General features: G+C 40.9%; 1 protein-coding gene across 5 annotated transcripts; it reads right to left on the reverse strand.

Moving 5' to 3' along the window:
• Positions 1-636: 636 nt before the first annotated feature.
• On the reverse strand, positions 637-14,730 carry crtc1b (CREB regulated transcription coactivator 1b). 5 transcript variants are annotated; one of them, XM_034583197.1, is made up of 14 exons: positions 14,248-14,730; positions 12,081-12,197; positions 11,472-11,597; positions 10,564-10,625; positions 10,234-10,328; positions 9,634-9,719; positions 9,507-9,547; positions 8,535-8,758; positions 7,465-7,616; positions 7,114-7,344; positions 6,029-6,115; positions 3,608-3,694; positions 3,341-3,515; positions 637-2,772 (listed from the first exon to the last, which is right to left on the reverse strand). In XM_034583197.1, exons 1-14 carry the CDS (start codon positions 14,371-14,373, stop codon positions 2,567-2,569), a joined length of 1,815 nt encoding a protein of 604 aa, XP_034439088.1. In that variant the 5' UTR covers positions 14,374-14,730; the 3' UTR covers positions 637-2,566. The 5 variants fall into 5 exon arrangements, with proteins under 5 accessions (XP_034439088.1, XP_034439089.1, XP_034439087.1 ...); XM_034583198.1 differs by having other exon boundaries at positions 637-2,778; positions 9,634-9,704; positions 14,248-14,728; XM_034583196.1 differs by having other exon boundaries at positions 637-2,778; positions 14,248-14,728.
• Positions 14,731-16,194: the final 1,464 nt, after the last annotated feature.

Here is a 16,194-nt window from a genome sequence, read left to right on the forward strand (position 1 = left end):
TGAAAGACCTCGCTCTTGAATAAAGAAAAAAAAAAACACCATACAGTGACGGTGGACAGATAGTTAGCACTGGAATGGCGCCACTAGTTCACAATATAAATATATCAAGCTACTGCCAATGGGAGATGAGTGAATCTCTTTCTCCGTGTTGTCCTCAATAGCCATTTCTACCATGTTCAACCTTTGGCACCACGTCACACAGAACCCGAGCAGCCTGATCACATCTCTACATGCAGCTCTGAGCCTCGCTCCATCACCAAACCATTGCAAAAGTATAAATCCAGCTTAACTTCTGGAATGTGTCAAACAATAAAACATCAGGAGGTTGGAGGATTGTTTTTTCCTTTAAGGGTGATTTGTTTTTTTCTCTTATTTGCATAGGAATCACAGATCTGTCGAAGGCAAACAAAACTTTTCGTGGAGGAGCACAGCAGATGAGAAACTGTGGAGGTGGGCAGTAAAACCAAACGTGATTCCTTTCTCGGGAAGAAGAAGAAGAAGAAGAAGAAGAAGAAGGGGGGAGGTGGGGGAATTCTTCCCAACAGCGCTTTAGGTGAGTAAGTGATTAGCACGTCTGTACACAAATATAACAATATACCAAACATGATCCCACAGACCTACAAACGACTCTCAGGGAAACTCTGACAAAAGGCCGAAGCAGACTGAAATCTGAGGTGCAGTTTTTTAAATTTGACACTTGTTTTCATACATTTTGGCAAAAGAGACGCGTGTTTGTCATGGACATAGTTAGTGATGATGCGAGTACATTTACAGTTTCAGACTCGACTACGTCCTTGACTGTTGTTGTTGTTGTTGTGACCATTTTAGGTGTTTGCAACACTGAATAGAACAAGGCCGATCTTGTTGCTGGCAAGAAATTGCATAAAGTACTTTAAATATATAAATACACTCATTCTTTCTTATATGGAACCTCTATGTTCTGTTCACTTTACTTACTATAGTAAAAATATCCTTATTTTCATAAACTCTGAAATCGTAAGATTGCATCTTATGGATACAACCGTTTGAAGGCGTTTTAAGTTATATCCTACAATCGATGGTGGAAATCTCTATTTGCTGTAGAGTACTTTGTTATTGACTGTGGCAAAGATCAGCAGCGTTTTTGTTAGAGCTTCCCTGTTCAGGAGCAAAAAGCCTCCCCATAATTGCACCGCTTCTCAAATACTTCAAACCCATACTTTGAATTTTTTTTTTAAGTTTCTTATTTTTTTTGCCCCACTTTTAAAAAACATTGACAATTTGGCTATAAACTGTACCGCTACAAAATACAGTACATTGATTTGTCAAACCTTACACAACAGAACCACAAGTATCACTGATCAAAAGTTAAGTTCCTCTCAAATACACGAAATGTTACAATAAGTTACGAAAATACGCTGTCACGTTAGACACTGAAGTAGAACAGTAGAACACTCATGTAAGGCAAAATCAGGTGATTTCACAGTGACGACTTCAAAAGATTTGAGACTTTAGTGTTCTCTGGTTTAAAAACAGACGGCGGCAGTCTGAACGTGTGTTGGCTTTTTACCTGCAGAACATTAATTTTGGACGCGTTTCTCTCGCTTTCTAGTTGAATAGAAATACCTGATGATTTTCTCAGATAAAAAATAATTTCAGTGGCGTAGAACCATCCATTATTGGAAACTAGGACGTTTTGATTTAAGCGGTGGGCGGCAGCACGGCAACGTCTAGCACGTGCCTACATCGGAGAATGGCACATCTAACACCGAAGAGCAACTATGGGGAGGTTTTGCACTCCTTCATTAACCAAGTAGCTTAACAAACACAATATAAATATGTTAGTGATTAATAAATAGACACAAATTACATCAGTGCAATTGTACACTATGCTGACAGAGAGCATTTTGGCATCAAATTTAAATTATGAAATAGAATATAAAATCTTTAACCAAATAAATAAATAGAACATATAAATACATAAAGCATCAAAACATACAGTACATGATGAAAATAACTTTTGGTTGTCAAAAATAAAGCTTTGAGTGTGAAATAGAAAGCTGTTACAGCATGATGGGAAAACCAATTCACCTGATCGCCAGGTACGAGCAAACCGGATGGAGTTTTTTTTTTTTTTATCCTCTTTTTTGTTGGTTTTTTGAACAACAGCCGTTATAACAGGAAACGGTTTAGCCCAATGTCCGAGCAGCTTCCTGCTACGAGCAAATATAAACAAATACATAAGTGGATATGAAGAGAAAAAAAAAAGGTCAAATGTGCGTTTGGAATATATGTGGCATGTAATGGTACACTGTAAACACAGCAGGCTAGCGAAAGCGCTGAGCGACCAATCTCATTCAAATGGACAGCAGGGCCATTCCCCAGCAAGCCACTGGATGTCTTATTCCCTGCTGTCTTTGGGTGGCGCGTCGTTTCGAAGGGCTTCACGGAGATGAGGGCGAGGTCGGACAGCTGGACAGCCATGCAACGAGGGAGAGGGTTCATCCTGCCCTTTGTTTCTCTCCATTCACAAGTTAGTGTTTTTTTTTTTCCTCTTCTTGTTATTGGCCACAGTCAGCCTCTAACGTTACAGCCTGTCCATCCTGAACGTGTCCTCGGTGGCCGGGTCGGCGAGCACCATGTCGGGGTCGTTGAGCATGTGCAGTCCGTCCAGGGTGAGCGGGTCGATCTTCAGCTCGTCCAGAGGAAACTGAGAGTCTGTGTCGAAGCTGACATCGCCGACACCAGCCAGAGAGTTGGTCAGCTCTTTGGAGAGGCTCGGAGGAGACTCACCTGTGACTGAGATACGACACGTTAGAGAAAAACCCTGGAACTGACGTCCGAGGAAGACGAGGCAGGTTGACAAGTGTCAAATTGAGATTTTTTACACAGACGGAACTAAATTTAAAACAAGTGTTTGCATTTTTAACCAGCGACAGTAACTAGAAAATATTAAACACAGATCACATGAAAAGCCAGAATATATCTATTTAGAAGAATATCATTTTCAGTTTAAAGAACCCAGGGACATGTTTGGAGACGTGTTTCCTGTTTGAAGCTGCAAATACAATATATCACCAGTACAGCGGTGGAAGTTTGGACACTTTCTCCTGCAGGCATTGCTATTTATATAATTTTCTGTTTCTGGTTTGTTTTATCGTTACTTTGTTATTCCCTTCTCTGTTTTCCTTACCTTGTTACGCAGCCTAGTGCACCTTGAAAGGCGCCAGAAAAATCCAAGATCTTATTATAACCTTCTGAGAAGTTAACAGTATTTACATGTTTCCATGAGCTCAGGGTCAAACTCAGTACAAGTGGAATAAGGTAAAAGTGGATGTAGTGGTTTGGCCCGTGTGGCTACCTGTGAGGATGATATTGGGGATGTTGCTGTGGCTACTGTAGCCGAGCTGCTGAGAGTCCTGTAGGCTGCTGCCAGTGAGGCCCATCATGGCTGCCTGTGTGTAGTTGAGGGTGGAGCACTGGTTGTAAAGGCTGGCGGAGCTGATGGGGTTCTCGATCATGTTGAACTGCTCCAGCTACAAACCAGTGAAGAGCAGATGTGGTGTAAAGTTAGGGGCTTTGCGAAGACATCAAATTCTCTGGCTGTTGTTTGTGTGTTCTGTGTCACCTGGTGAGAAAGTGCATTGGTCTGCCTCGATGTCAACTGCTGATCATAGAAGGAGTCGCCAAATATACTGCCCACTAAGGGGATGTGCTGGAGAGAAGAAGGAGGTGACGAGATTCAGAACAAAGAGGAAGAAAGCAGCTCCGATTAAAACAAACAACAGGAAAAGCTACATCAGCCACAAGGCCGGTTTATCTGGGCCCACAAGCAGCAACTGCAGCGATGGACGAACAGAAAACACAAGCAAAACACAAAGTAGCACGACTGTCGGACTGAGCAGTGACCGAAGCGAATGGTTTTTGTGACAAGAGCTATCGTGGTCGAGAGTTAAAAAGAGGTGAATGAAACACTGGAAAGAGTTAAAAAAAATAAGTTTTGTTTTCTTTGTTTGATGTTTATATTCACCACACACACACACACTGAATTATTTCTATTTTCTGAAGGTGTGGGGGCACCGCATAGCTCACCTGGTAGATTTGGCGCCCCATATACCAAGGCTTCAAGCCTCTTTACAGCGGCACAAGTTCGATTCCGACCTGCTGCCTTATGCTGCATGTTATACACTACCCCCCCCCCCCCCCCCTTTCCCCTTTCACACTGTCCTATCAAAATAAACAACTTAAAAAAAATTGTAAGTGATGAAGGTGTGGATGTGAATGAACATGATGTGGTTGTGTGTCCCGACCCTGTGGTCAGGACACACAACTGCAGTGATACACTGACCACGGCAGCCCTGTTCATGACGAAAAACACAGATCAACATGTTGAAGGGAAATTCTTGTATTTGTCAACCTGAGGGATATTCTCATATTTTACTTTCTTCGGCTGTAGAGGTTTGGGCGGCGAGAACAAGTTGTATCAGGATGAGGACCACAATGATCCTCCTCATTGTCAGCATTTGGATTTGCTATGTTATACTATATATATATATATATATATATATATATATATATATATATATTACTATATTTCTAAGGATGTTTATCTTTACTTGGATTAAAAGACAAAGTTTGAGAGTAGAAGATTCTGTAAAAGTTCTCTTAAAAAAGCTTCTGGGACTTTTTTCCACCCAATGTCCTTCTTGCCAAAGCCTGTGTCCCACATCTCTACAATCAAAGAGCTGAGTAAATTCTGAGAAAACCAGCAGGTGAATAAACACCAAACTTTCCCTTCAAAATATTCTTGCAATGAGAAAAGCGCTATCGAACAGAGTCAACACTGTGATTGGCTTTCTTCAGTGGTGGAGCCCCGGTCTAACATTTCCAACATTACTGATGCAACTGAGATGACCTGAGGACTTGATCAGTGTCTAATATCAGGATTTAGTTGGTTTGATCGGCATCATAAACTGTACATTCTACCTTTTCGAGTCTCTCCTCTGCACATTTCCAAGTCAGCCATTTCTCACATTAACTAAAATGCCTGTTATTTCTATTTTGTCTGACTTATTTCAGCTTTTGACAGAGTAACTACTTTTGTTGCTGTGGCCTTCAGCCATGAAATGGCTTTGCACCTCGAAAAACACTAGAGCCAAAGTGTATTATGAAAACACATGCAGCTGTTATTTTCCTTCCTTTCGAAGGTTATATTGAAGATGGAATAAAGCTCTGATGACTCTTCCCCAAAGGAGGCAGCGACAGCGATTTGTTGTGTATGTAAATAACAGATGTAAAGTGATGCAAAGAGTGGCACTCCAGTGACCCTAAATACGAGGGAGGATGCTTGTGGGCAAGAAAACAGAAAAAAAAAATCAAAAATGTTAAAAATTGAAACAATAGGAGCTAATATAACACACTGGTCTGCCGAAAGGATATTTATTCCTGTTAATTTGGTTTGAAAAAGCAGAAGTTGTCTTATGTTCAAAGATGAGACTTTAACATGTTCACGTGGAGAGAGTATTTCTGTCCTCAACAGATGGATTATTGGTTCTTCTTAGATGTTACTGTGTTAGCGAGTGTTTTTAAGTCGGTTCGATGGGAATTTCGTGGTGCGTTTATAGTGACAGAGGGTTCTTAGCATCTCCTAAAGTCTTGACTGCAGAAATTAATTAAGCACAAAGAAAAACAGCCAAGAATTAAATCATGTATAACACTATTTTGGAAATATTTGATCACTTTTCCATCACTACGAGTATCTATCACAAGAGAACATGGTTTCAATCATCTGTAGCTCAAACCTAAAAAACCTTTATCCACAGTAACACAGTCGGGGCCTCCATCAACAAACTATGGCCGTGTAGTCATGCACAGAGTGAACAGCGACAGTGGTGATGAAGATGTGGGTTATGCAGGTGCTGACACCATGAGCGGTTAAACTGCCGATACAGAGAACGAAAAAAAGCAGCCTGACTCATCTACGATTAGCTTTCCCCCAGGTGCAAAGCCCTTCCCCAAACAGCAGCTAGCTCGGTGGGTGGGCCCTTACTTGAGGTGAGCCGCCGGGGGAGAAGCCTTGATTGGAGACTGGGGAGGTTGGAGACTGAGTGGCTGGTGAGCCAGTCTGATTGCGGTACTGTTGGAGGGAAGAGGGTTAGCTAGCACTAAGCTTCATGCCAGTCACACACAAATCTCAAAGGATGGGTTGTGAGAGGGCATCAGCGAAGAATCTGCTCGGTGGAGTGTAGAGTGTGTTTAAGTGTAGGTGGGAAATATATCCAATCGCCCCCAGACATCATGTGGGACATCTGTGGCTGGCAAGTTTGTCTACACATCTGGAAAATATAACAGTAACATCTGTTGCTCCAAGTTGGAGTTAAACGGTACAGTTAAAGTTACTGTTGTATTACAGACCCCGTTCAGACCTTGTATTAACATCTGCCCTGAGTAATCTGATCACAAGTAGAAAGCGCCACATTCAGGTCTGAGCACACCCACATTCGAAGGTGGTCTGCGACCCATGTGGCCACATTCCTTTCGAAGTCCTGGAACCAAATAATGAAGGACCGCCAACTTAGCTGACGTCTCTGACCCACTACAGATTCAATATATTTTTAGGCTTCTCAGTATCTACACGCTGATCAACACGAGGATTGAAACTTAACTTGAATTGGTAAAAAACACACGCACACACTCTCACACATGTTAACTCCAACTTGGTAAAAACAACATAATTTGGCCTTCTTGGACACACTTTGAATACCAGGTCTGAACGGGGCCATAGCGAGTGGTCAAACTAGTATTTGTGCTTCTTCTAAACTTCTTTCAGTCAATTTCTTGCTTTAACAGTACACATAGATTCATGTTTAAAAGATCTGTAAGCATCTTCCGGAATATCACACAACTAATAGAATTAAAGGTCAAGTCAAGAGTAGAGAAGTGTTTCTCCTGGGAAGGTGAGTTATTCTAAGATATGACAAATTAATGCGTGAAGGTATTTACCAGGCTGTATTCTGGGCCGAACAATAAATTAACAAAATGAATAGAAGCTTAAGAATAAGCAAAACGGTGCCAGTCGTTTCCTCAGGCTTACTGTTATCTCTGCTTCCTCTCTCTGACTCAACAGCTTCTTACCGAGCTGATGCTGATGCTGGCGGTTGTCTGGGTCTGGCTGTCTGGGGAGGGGCTGCTGGCGGTGCCAGTGGAGGCTGGAGTCGGGAAAGTGATGAGCTGGATGCCCTGCGACAGGACCTGCTGCTGCTTCTGCAGGTCGCTGAGCAGCTGAACCTGGGCCTGAACCGTCAACTGGTTGAACAGGGGATACTGGGCAAGCTGCTCCAGGGTCAATGACTCTGTTGGTACGGCCTGAGGAAAGAAGGATACAGACTTTGGTTAAGATTGGGCTTTGTCCCTGGGTTTGACTATTCTACTATTGTAAAAACACCATCGAGGCCACAGATTAAAGCTGGATCAGCAGATCCTTACCTGTGTGATGTTGACCGGTGAGGACAGGGTGGGAGAGAACTGCTGTGGCGACTGTTGGAGATGGAGGTCAGAGGTGAGGGTGAGCGGCACCACAGGAGGTTGCCGGCGCTGTGCCGTTACAGTCATGGTGGGCTGAGAGGAGGTGGGGATCCCTGCGGAGGACAACAGACACTATTAGTGTGTTTGACCAACAAACTGATTTGAAAACAAAAACTGATTGACTGACATTAATGACTACATTGAGGGACAGCACAGAATTTAATATTGATTTCTGAATAAATAATAATAGTATATTATTATTACTGACAGAGCACTTTTCAATAATCTCATAACAAAATGCTTCACAAGACAGCAACCAGTCGTAAAATATTCAGAATTGAAAAGAAGAGTTACAAAAGCTACAAGACAGTTCAACGGAAATTTAAATTCAAGTAAAAGCAGGAAAGGCTCTTCAATTAAAACTTTGTCTTAAGATGGGACTTTAAAAGGCTAAAAGCAAACTGTAAATAAAACTATTCTCCTATGTCAAGTATAACAAATAAAAGCATGTTTGAGAAGTTGCATCCTGAGATTATTTAAATCTTGAAAATACCTTAATATCGATCGACAATCTCAATAGTTGTTTAATAAATACATATTGGAGGAAAACATGCCGGCAAAATGTAAATGCTAAAGTCTGTTTGAAATGACTCTCACTTTGTCCATTGGGTTTTTCCACACTGAGTTCTTTAAATACGAGAGACTGAGACCAAGTGATGCTGTTGAGCCAAACTGATCATCAGCCCAGAAAGAACAAACCATCAGATATGATGAAAAGCAGCCAATAGCCTGCTGATCCAGACTCGGAGATCGTGCCAACACTGCATGTGCTTTCACTGGAGGTGGTGGATTTGAGCGTAGAATAGCATCCTGTTTATTTTGAAACTGAAAATGCATCATGTATTTTTCTTTGTTAAGTTCATAATAGATTCTGGTGATGTAAACATATTTACATTTCTTACCATTTGACTTGTCTTCGTTAACATTTACTCAACCTCCCCAAATATGGAAAGTGAATTAACAGCTGTTACCGTGACTGGCTGCGCTGATGCCCAGGTGGGTGAGGTTGGTGGTCAGGCTGCCCGTGCTGTTGGACGAGCTGAGGGAGGGGAAGGCCACAGTGTCCTCGGGGTCCAGCGGAGTGGACAGTGGAGGAGGGAACTGGATGTTGGTCAGATCAGGCAGCGAACCGCCGGTGTTGTGCGCAGCTGGGAGCACAGATGGGTTCAATTCCTGGTCTGGTGATGGGAATATACTAAAAAGAAAAAAAAAGTTTCATCGGTCAAAAGAAAACCTTTTTGATTTTTCAAAACTATGAGTGGCTAGATTTTGACCAACAAACACAGACGCAAATATGTTTAACTACAGATACTGATGCTTCAAAATAAGATTGAGTCATATATTTAGATCTGGCCATTTGTTCAAATTGCTATTCAGTTGTTTAGTATCAGTCTGTGTGGTAATTAATTTGAAAGTGACATTTCTGTTTCCTGTAATCTGAATTTCTGGACTGGCGACCGTTTTGTGACTTTAACTATATGCAAAATTGTAGAGACATATATTTAACTTTCTTTTTAGTGGTGCTGAAAAATAACAACAGATGACTATAAAATAGAATTCATTAAATATATGTGTACCTAATGGGAGTCTTTGGGTGAACACCCGGCTGCCATATGATGCATGATGATGTCACAGGCCAGTGTGTTCTTGCCATAGAACACATTAAATATAATAAATAAAACAGAATACATAATAAATATACAATAAGAAACACTATTCACATCTTTCTGCTTTTTATTGAGATCAGTTGTGCGCTACCACAAACATTTCCTCTTAGACAATAGGGGACCATGTTAAAAGTGCCTTTCCAGCACGTTTCCTCGACCAGCTGTCTTGTATCAGTGCACTTACAGCATGACTTATTTATGGCTGTGTGGCGGCTGCAATACTCCGATAGTGTTTCACAGTAAAGAATAAGAACCCAATTGACTTGTGCCACTCACTTGATTCCAGGGACATCGCATGTGTTGGGCTTCGACTCATCCTGAGGAGAGAATGAAATCATGAGCCACGATTCTTGTATCTCAACAAAGTGTAAAACCTTGCAGCCCTTCCCTCTCCCATCAGTACCTTCTTGTCATTCCACAACTGTTCCTGTGCATCCTTGTCTGCGTTCGACTCTGAGTCCTCCATCCCAGGCACTGTTAGCAGCAGTACTAATTAGTGAAACAGCAAGACACAGTTGCTTGCTAAGACAAAATACACAACAATTCAAATCAGTGCAAGAAATGAGTCATCAATATCCTGCCCAGTCAAGCAAAATAAAGTGCTGTGCACTAGATTCCCGAGTCTCTAAAAATAGCAAGGTGACCACCAGACGGTTTGAGTGGATGCCAGGCAATCTTGGCTTCATTATAGCAGAGCTTTGCACATAAAAAGACATAATCCATGGATAATCAGAGAATTATTGATCCTCCTCTCCAGATTATCATGAGTCAGCTTCATTGAGAGATGTTACTTTACTCTACAGCCAGCCGCCGACTGTATGCTACACTGCATGCCGGGGCAGTTCCCTGCCCGAGATCAGTATGTGTTTCTCTCCATAAATATTTCATCAAGACTAGGGATCCATTCTTTTATGTGTGACACAAACCCTTTAGTGTTGCTTAAAGTTTGCCATTGTCTCACATTAATAAATAAAAGCAGCTCTGTATCTGTAGCTTGTGTTACCTCGTTTTGGCTGCAGCTCCTGCGATCCCCCTGCAAACACCTCCTGGGGCTTCGGATTCATGGCGCTCTGGTGTAAGGCAGAGTCTGAATTTGTCCTGCATGTGTGAGAAAGATGAGACGTCAGTAAAATCTGAGTGCAAATTCTTCAGCATCGAACACTTTAAGAATCACTTTTATCTGACATTTGTGTGGCCTTCTTTGTTTTTGATGAATTTGGAGGTTTTGTAACAACACAGATGCAGAGTTTTGCAAGTTAATTATTTGCAATTGAACTGTATACTGTTTTGTTTTGAACTATTTATCACTTTGTGAAAAATGGGAGTTGCTTACCTTCTCCAGCTAGTGTCTGGCGGTGGTGAGAGGTAAACTGAGCTGTAAGGACAGCTGTCAATGTGAATTTAGTTAAGGCTCATAAAGTAGACGGGATGAAACATGGATCTACGCTAATCCATACTTCCATGCCTCTTGGCTGATTCAACCTGATGGACCTCATGCATACACACAAGTGTTGGGATCTAATTACATTGAAAGGGGCTTGAGTCGGTGTCTTGTTATCTAATAGTGGAACATATTTCTAAGAATAATCCTGTCAACAAGAGAGAAACAATGCACGCTCTCAAATTCACCTCACTGAGACGATAGCTCACTATCACCACTTCTTGTGTTAGACATACATATAATGCAGAGAAATCACACTAAACGAATCAGGCAAATATCCACTGCTTCAGTCTGAGGTCTCAAATTTTCATTGTTTTTATTTAATAGCTCATAAACCAAGAGAGCCAAAAATTCCAGTTACTTTTATAATACATTGAAATTACACTCCTTACTTACTTCTGTTAGCTAAACTAAGTCTCAAAGCTCGATCTTGAAGACGGACAAATATTTGTCTCAAGTTCAAATTCATTCTCGAGAATATCCGTTATAACAATTATAAAATAATGCAGCGGAAATTAAAGTTGCATTGTATTTGTGTCTGTGAACAGTTTGGATTCCAAATAAATAACAGCAACAAGGAGACAAGTGTATCCCCTTAAAAAGTGTTAATATTTGAAACCAACTAAGATAATGTCAAGTCTGCGGTAATGTATAAATCAAACAACTTAACTTGCCCCAAGTGTCTGTTACCAAAGGCAGACCAAAACAAGAGAAGGTGTGAATCCCACTGGGATAAAACACACCCTCTAAAATCAAAAGCAATTACAAATAATGTCAAAACATCCTTAAACAAAGGATATTTGGCGTCCATGTTTGTCGACTGACAGCGGCCGGCGGTGAGGAGATGTGATGCGGTTCCGGTCACGGTAAACACGCTCCACCAGCCCGTGGTGCCTGGTTGTTCGACTGGTATCCAGCACCGAGTTCTAGAGTGAACACACCAGGTGAATGAGGCGAGGAAAACCCACTTACCTACACAGCAAAACTACCTCTTACGATAATGTTTTAGGATTAATGGTGTAAATGTGTTCATTTCAAAATGAGTCAAGCCATGGGCCCCCCATACTGGTGCTTGAGTTGGCAAATGTATTTAAAGATGGAAAGCCATGACAAGCAATGATATACTTAAAAATTTAGGAACCAAATTACACGTCAGAGTAGAACGTGTATATCTTGTCGTGCACTTCTGACTTCCTTTCGTTCCTGAACCAAGACAAAACCTGGTCGAACACTCTACTGCCCTCAAGCTGATCCTGTAGACTCTAAAATTCACTGTTTTGAGCCAATCTTTCACCAATACTACACATAACTGCAACCTTTGCATGTCCAATATCATCAGCAACAGCTAAGAAAGGTACACTGGTCGAGAACAAACCTGTGATTTACCAGCCGAGAGGCTAAGGGCTCACCTGAAAAGGCAGGTCAATGTTGCCATTTCCAATCTGATTGACATTGGGCAGTGAGCCTCCATAGTACTGTCCACGATTCTGCCCTAGTTGCAAATACTGGGTCTTCTGTAACTGCAACTGTGCAAAGTAAAATTGCATGAAAGCATGAGTGAATGATTGATTCGATTCACAAAAAAAGGGTGATACTAAAAATGAATGATGCCTGTCAGTCCACAGTTGTGAGGTGAATGATAAATTAATCCATTAAATGACACATGAATGATGTAATGATGATGTGATAATGATGATGATGATGATGATGATGATGAGACAGGCCGATGTGGCTGTTTCATGAGTCACCAAAGAGGCAGACGACATCTTTAAAAATCACATCAGCTGATGTGAATGACACCTGACTGACAGCTGGTGTAATTACAATCAGACTTTCCGTGTAACACATCTGGCTATTACATCAGCCACATGTCAGAACACACGAAAAAGAAAACTCACAAAAGTCATGTATGTTATTACGAGAAACACTGTGATGGAAGGCCTCCTGTACCAAGAACGAACTAAATGTGATGGTCTGATGGCAACACAAAGAAATCAGGCAGAGACCACAGATCTGAGAAGTTGATTGAATTCTTGTCCATGCAGTAAATGACAGTACAGCTCAGGTTCACACTGACGCAGCGCGTGGTTAGTGGGCATCATTTCCAGCAACAGGGCCGGCAATTAGCCCAAACACTTCCTGGTAACAATATGGTCCAATTTTTATGGTAAATTCAGAAGAAACAACTCCTTAATTAATTGATTGACGGACATTTTTGATTTTGATGACTGGTTGTTCAATGAAAATACAATCTTCTAAAATATTAAGATTTACATCATCACTCTGTTTTATATGATTGTTAACTGCAGGGCTGGACAATAAAACAATATATGTTATAATCGCAACAGAATTTTCATCAATAGCAATAATACAAAAGGTAAAATTTACACTGATGAAGCGTGAGTTGGTATATTACATATTTTATCTTATGGTATAACACACAAACATATTTATCATTCTCTGCCCATAAAAATGAGTTTAAAACCACAGCCTCCACTCGGGAGAAAACATATATCTAAAGAAATAATAATTTGACATCAATAATGATCGCTATTGGCCGATGAAGTTTTTTATCTCTATATAGTTTTTGGTCATAACCACCCAGCACTGAGACTCATGATTTCCTCCCTATCAATAATAATCGTCAGACAACTCATCATTTCAGCTCTAAACCAAATCTCTTGGGATAATAACAACAAGCAGATAATCGAGCTGGAACTATTGGTGATTGGTCAAATAACAGAAAATTTATTAGTAGCCATTTGATAACAGTAAAAATCTTGAAGTTTATCAATTTATTCAAGCAAAAATGACAAACATCTGCTGCCTACATCCTCTAAAAGGAGTATTTCATGCTTTTATCTGCCATATGTAGCAGTTTTTGGACTGATGGTCTGATAAAACATATCTGAAGACATTGTTCCATTCATTCATTTTTTTACACCTAATAAAAACAACATTGAGTTGCGCCACTGTTGTGATGAAGTTGTCAAAAGTGACAGCGACTCAACGTTGATATAAACCAACCGAATGCACCGGTCAGGGCCGAGAAAACAACAGTGCGGCTTCTTTACAGCTAAATATTCATTCAGTAAAAAGTCTGGTGCGAGCTTATTGTTAGCACATGGCTAACAGGCTGCAGAGGTGAAGCTAACCGTGTCTGGCTAACGCAGCGGGGGGATCACAGGTGATATAACATGTGATGCTCTCAGAGGCAACACATCCAGCTGCTGCTTCTCCTGACATGTTGTGATGCTGGGCTTTTCCCCCGACGTGTTCGCTTAATGTCAGCTGCTGTGACCGGGCGCAGGTGCACGTCCCCCAGCCCGGAGAACACCGCTGCTCGACCGCACGTCGGGCTGTACCACGACCGAGGCCGCGGTGACTCTACCGGGGCGGCGGGAAGCCGTTAATTTGTGTGCGCGGCGAACGTGCAGGAACAACTTTAGCTACTTTAGCTACTTTAGCATCCCGACGGTCAGGTTGATCTCCGCAGCGTTCGTTAGCTGCGAGAGGGGGAAACACATGAAAAGGCAGACAAACAGCGGCGCTACGGACGGTCTGTGCTGGTCTCACCCGGGCAGCTCTGGTGATGTTCAGCTCCTTCATGACTTCCTCGAACGCCGCGGTCTCCTCCGCCTGTTTCTGGTTATGCAGAGCGATTTTTTCGCTAAATTTGCGAGGATTGTTAGAGGACGCCATCTTTCCCCTCTTCTTCTCAATGGAATGTTACGCTACGCACCACGCCGACGCCGAGTGGTGTCGTCATCACGCACAGCTGGTGCTGATGCTGCTGCTGATGTTGTTGCTGCTGATGTTGTTGTTATTGTTGTTATTGTTGTTGTGGTTGTTGTTGTGGCTCCTGCAGCTGTGGACAGTGATCGTGAAGCTGCAGTGAAATAGGATGAACATGGCCGTATTCACCGCCTGAGGAGCCCCGGGGCCAAAACATGTCTATTGGGGACCCTGTTGGTCCCCAATAGACATGACAGAGAGAAAACAAGAAGTTCTCTTCAAATTATCAGTTGATTCATTTTAGCAAACGGAGAAAAAGAATCTGCTCTGTTTTTTCAGAAAATCTGAGCAGAATTTTTGTTCTCTTAAGTGAATGCGATACGCTTCGATAGTATGTGATATTTTCCCCAGTTTTCTAATATGGTTATCTTATAAATAAATAAATAAATATATATATTTATACAATATACTTTATTTGTTTAGCACCTTTCATACAAGAAATGCAACTCAAAGTGCTTTACATACAATATAGATAAAAGTAAAAACATATTAATAAAAACATGTTAAAATGCAATTCATATAATAGAACAGATTTTATTCAACATAAGAACATGTCAAAACGACATTTAAAAGAAAAGGAAATAAATAAGAAAATCAAATTTAAAAAATGCATAAAAACAGATAAAGAAAGTGATACAAATGTTAAAGGCAGGAGAGTAAGATCTAGTAAAAGGCTGAAGTAAAGAGAAATGTATTACGTTTTTTACGTTCACTAAACTAGCTTCTCTGATATTTGGAGCAGATGATCTCAGTGTTCATGAGGGGACCTTATTAACTAAAGAGTCAGCTATGTAACTCTCTCCTAATCCATTCAGAGCCTTGTATGTAAGGAGGAGAACCTTAAAGCCAATCCTGTGTGTAACAGGCAGCCAGTGCAGAGCGAGAACTGGACAAATGTGTTCTCTCCTCTTGGTTCTGGTCAACAGCCGAGCAGCAGAGTTCTGAATGAGCTGGAGTCTCTGTTTTCTTTGGGAGGCCTGTAAAAAGTGCATTACAGTAATTAACTAGTAATCATTTCTCACTTGACAATTCATATACTGAACAATCAATCAATGATTAATGACACACACACACACACACACACACACACGTATATTAAAAATAAAATGATGTTAACCCAAAATGATAGGTGATCCTGAGGGTTTGTGGGCACCTATGGGTGTGGTTTATACATATAATAGATTTTCTTGTTTCATTATATTTTTCTTTGAAAAAACATTAGAAAACACATGAATTCACTGATCAAATCCCCATTCCTGAATTTAAGTGAGTAAAGTGGTACAATCGCAGAGCCTGTGACCATGTTCTGTACAAGTGTGTACTGTAGATATCAAGGAAAGTTGGTTGGACAAAAGACATTTTAAGCCTTCAATTTATCTTTTAGGAATTGTAACATCTATTTAAAGTATTTAAGTATTTCGACCAGATTATGAATCAAGGAAAAATAATCATTGGTTGCAGCACCAATGACAGGAATTATTAAGTATCTTTTCAGGTGAAAAACAGCATAGTACTGTGTCTTGTGTCTGTGGAAAATGTGTGGACACAAACATTTTAATAAATAATACATTTTAATAATACAATTTAATAATGCAAGGCAGTGTCTTATTGTGGAAATGAATCATCTCATCAAAATAAAAAAACAAAAAAACACCTGAGAGTTATTTTTAAAACATGATACACCTTTAATAAAGGATGCAGATAAAGCTACAAGTGTCTACATTCCCC

This window comes from Hippoglossus hippoglossus, chromosome 4, assembly GCF_009819705.1.
Source record: "Hippoglossus hippoglossus isolate fHipHip1 chromosome 4, fHipHip1.pri, whole genome shotgun sequence".
Classification (NCBI taxonomy): domain Eukaryota; kingdom Metazoa; phylum Chordata; class Actinopteri; order Pleuronectiformes; family Pleuronectidae; genus Hippoglossus; species Hippoglossus hippoglossus.

What these genes read in the sequence shown, in the direction of transcription:
- crtc1b (XM_034583196.1), bottom strand. Translation starts at nt 14,373, where the DNA reads ATGGCGTCCTCTAACAATCCTCGCAAATTTAGCGAAAAAATCGCTCTG. An exon ending in CCAGCATCAGCATCAGCTCG is followed by an intron (nt 6,116 to 7,113) that starts GTAAGAAGCTGT and finishes TCCCTCCAACAG; the next exon opens with TACCGCAATCAGACTGGCTC. An exon ending in CCAATGCACTTTCTCACCAG is followed by an intron (nt 3,516 to 3,607) that starts GTGACACAGAAC and finishes ACTGGTTTGTAG; the next exon opens with CTGGAGCAGTTCAACATGAT.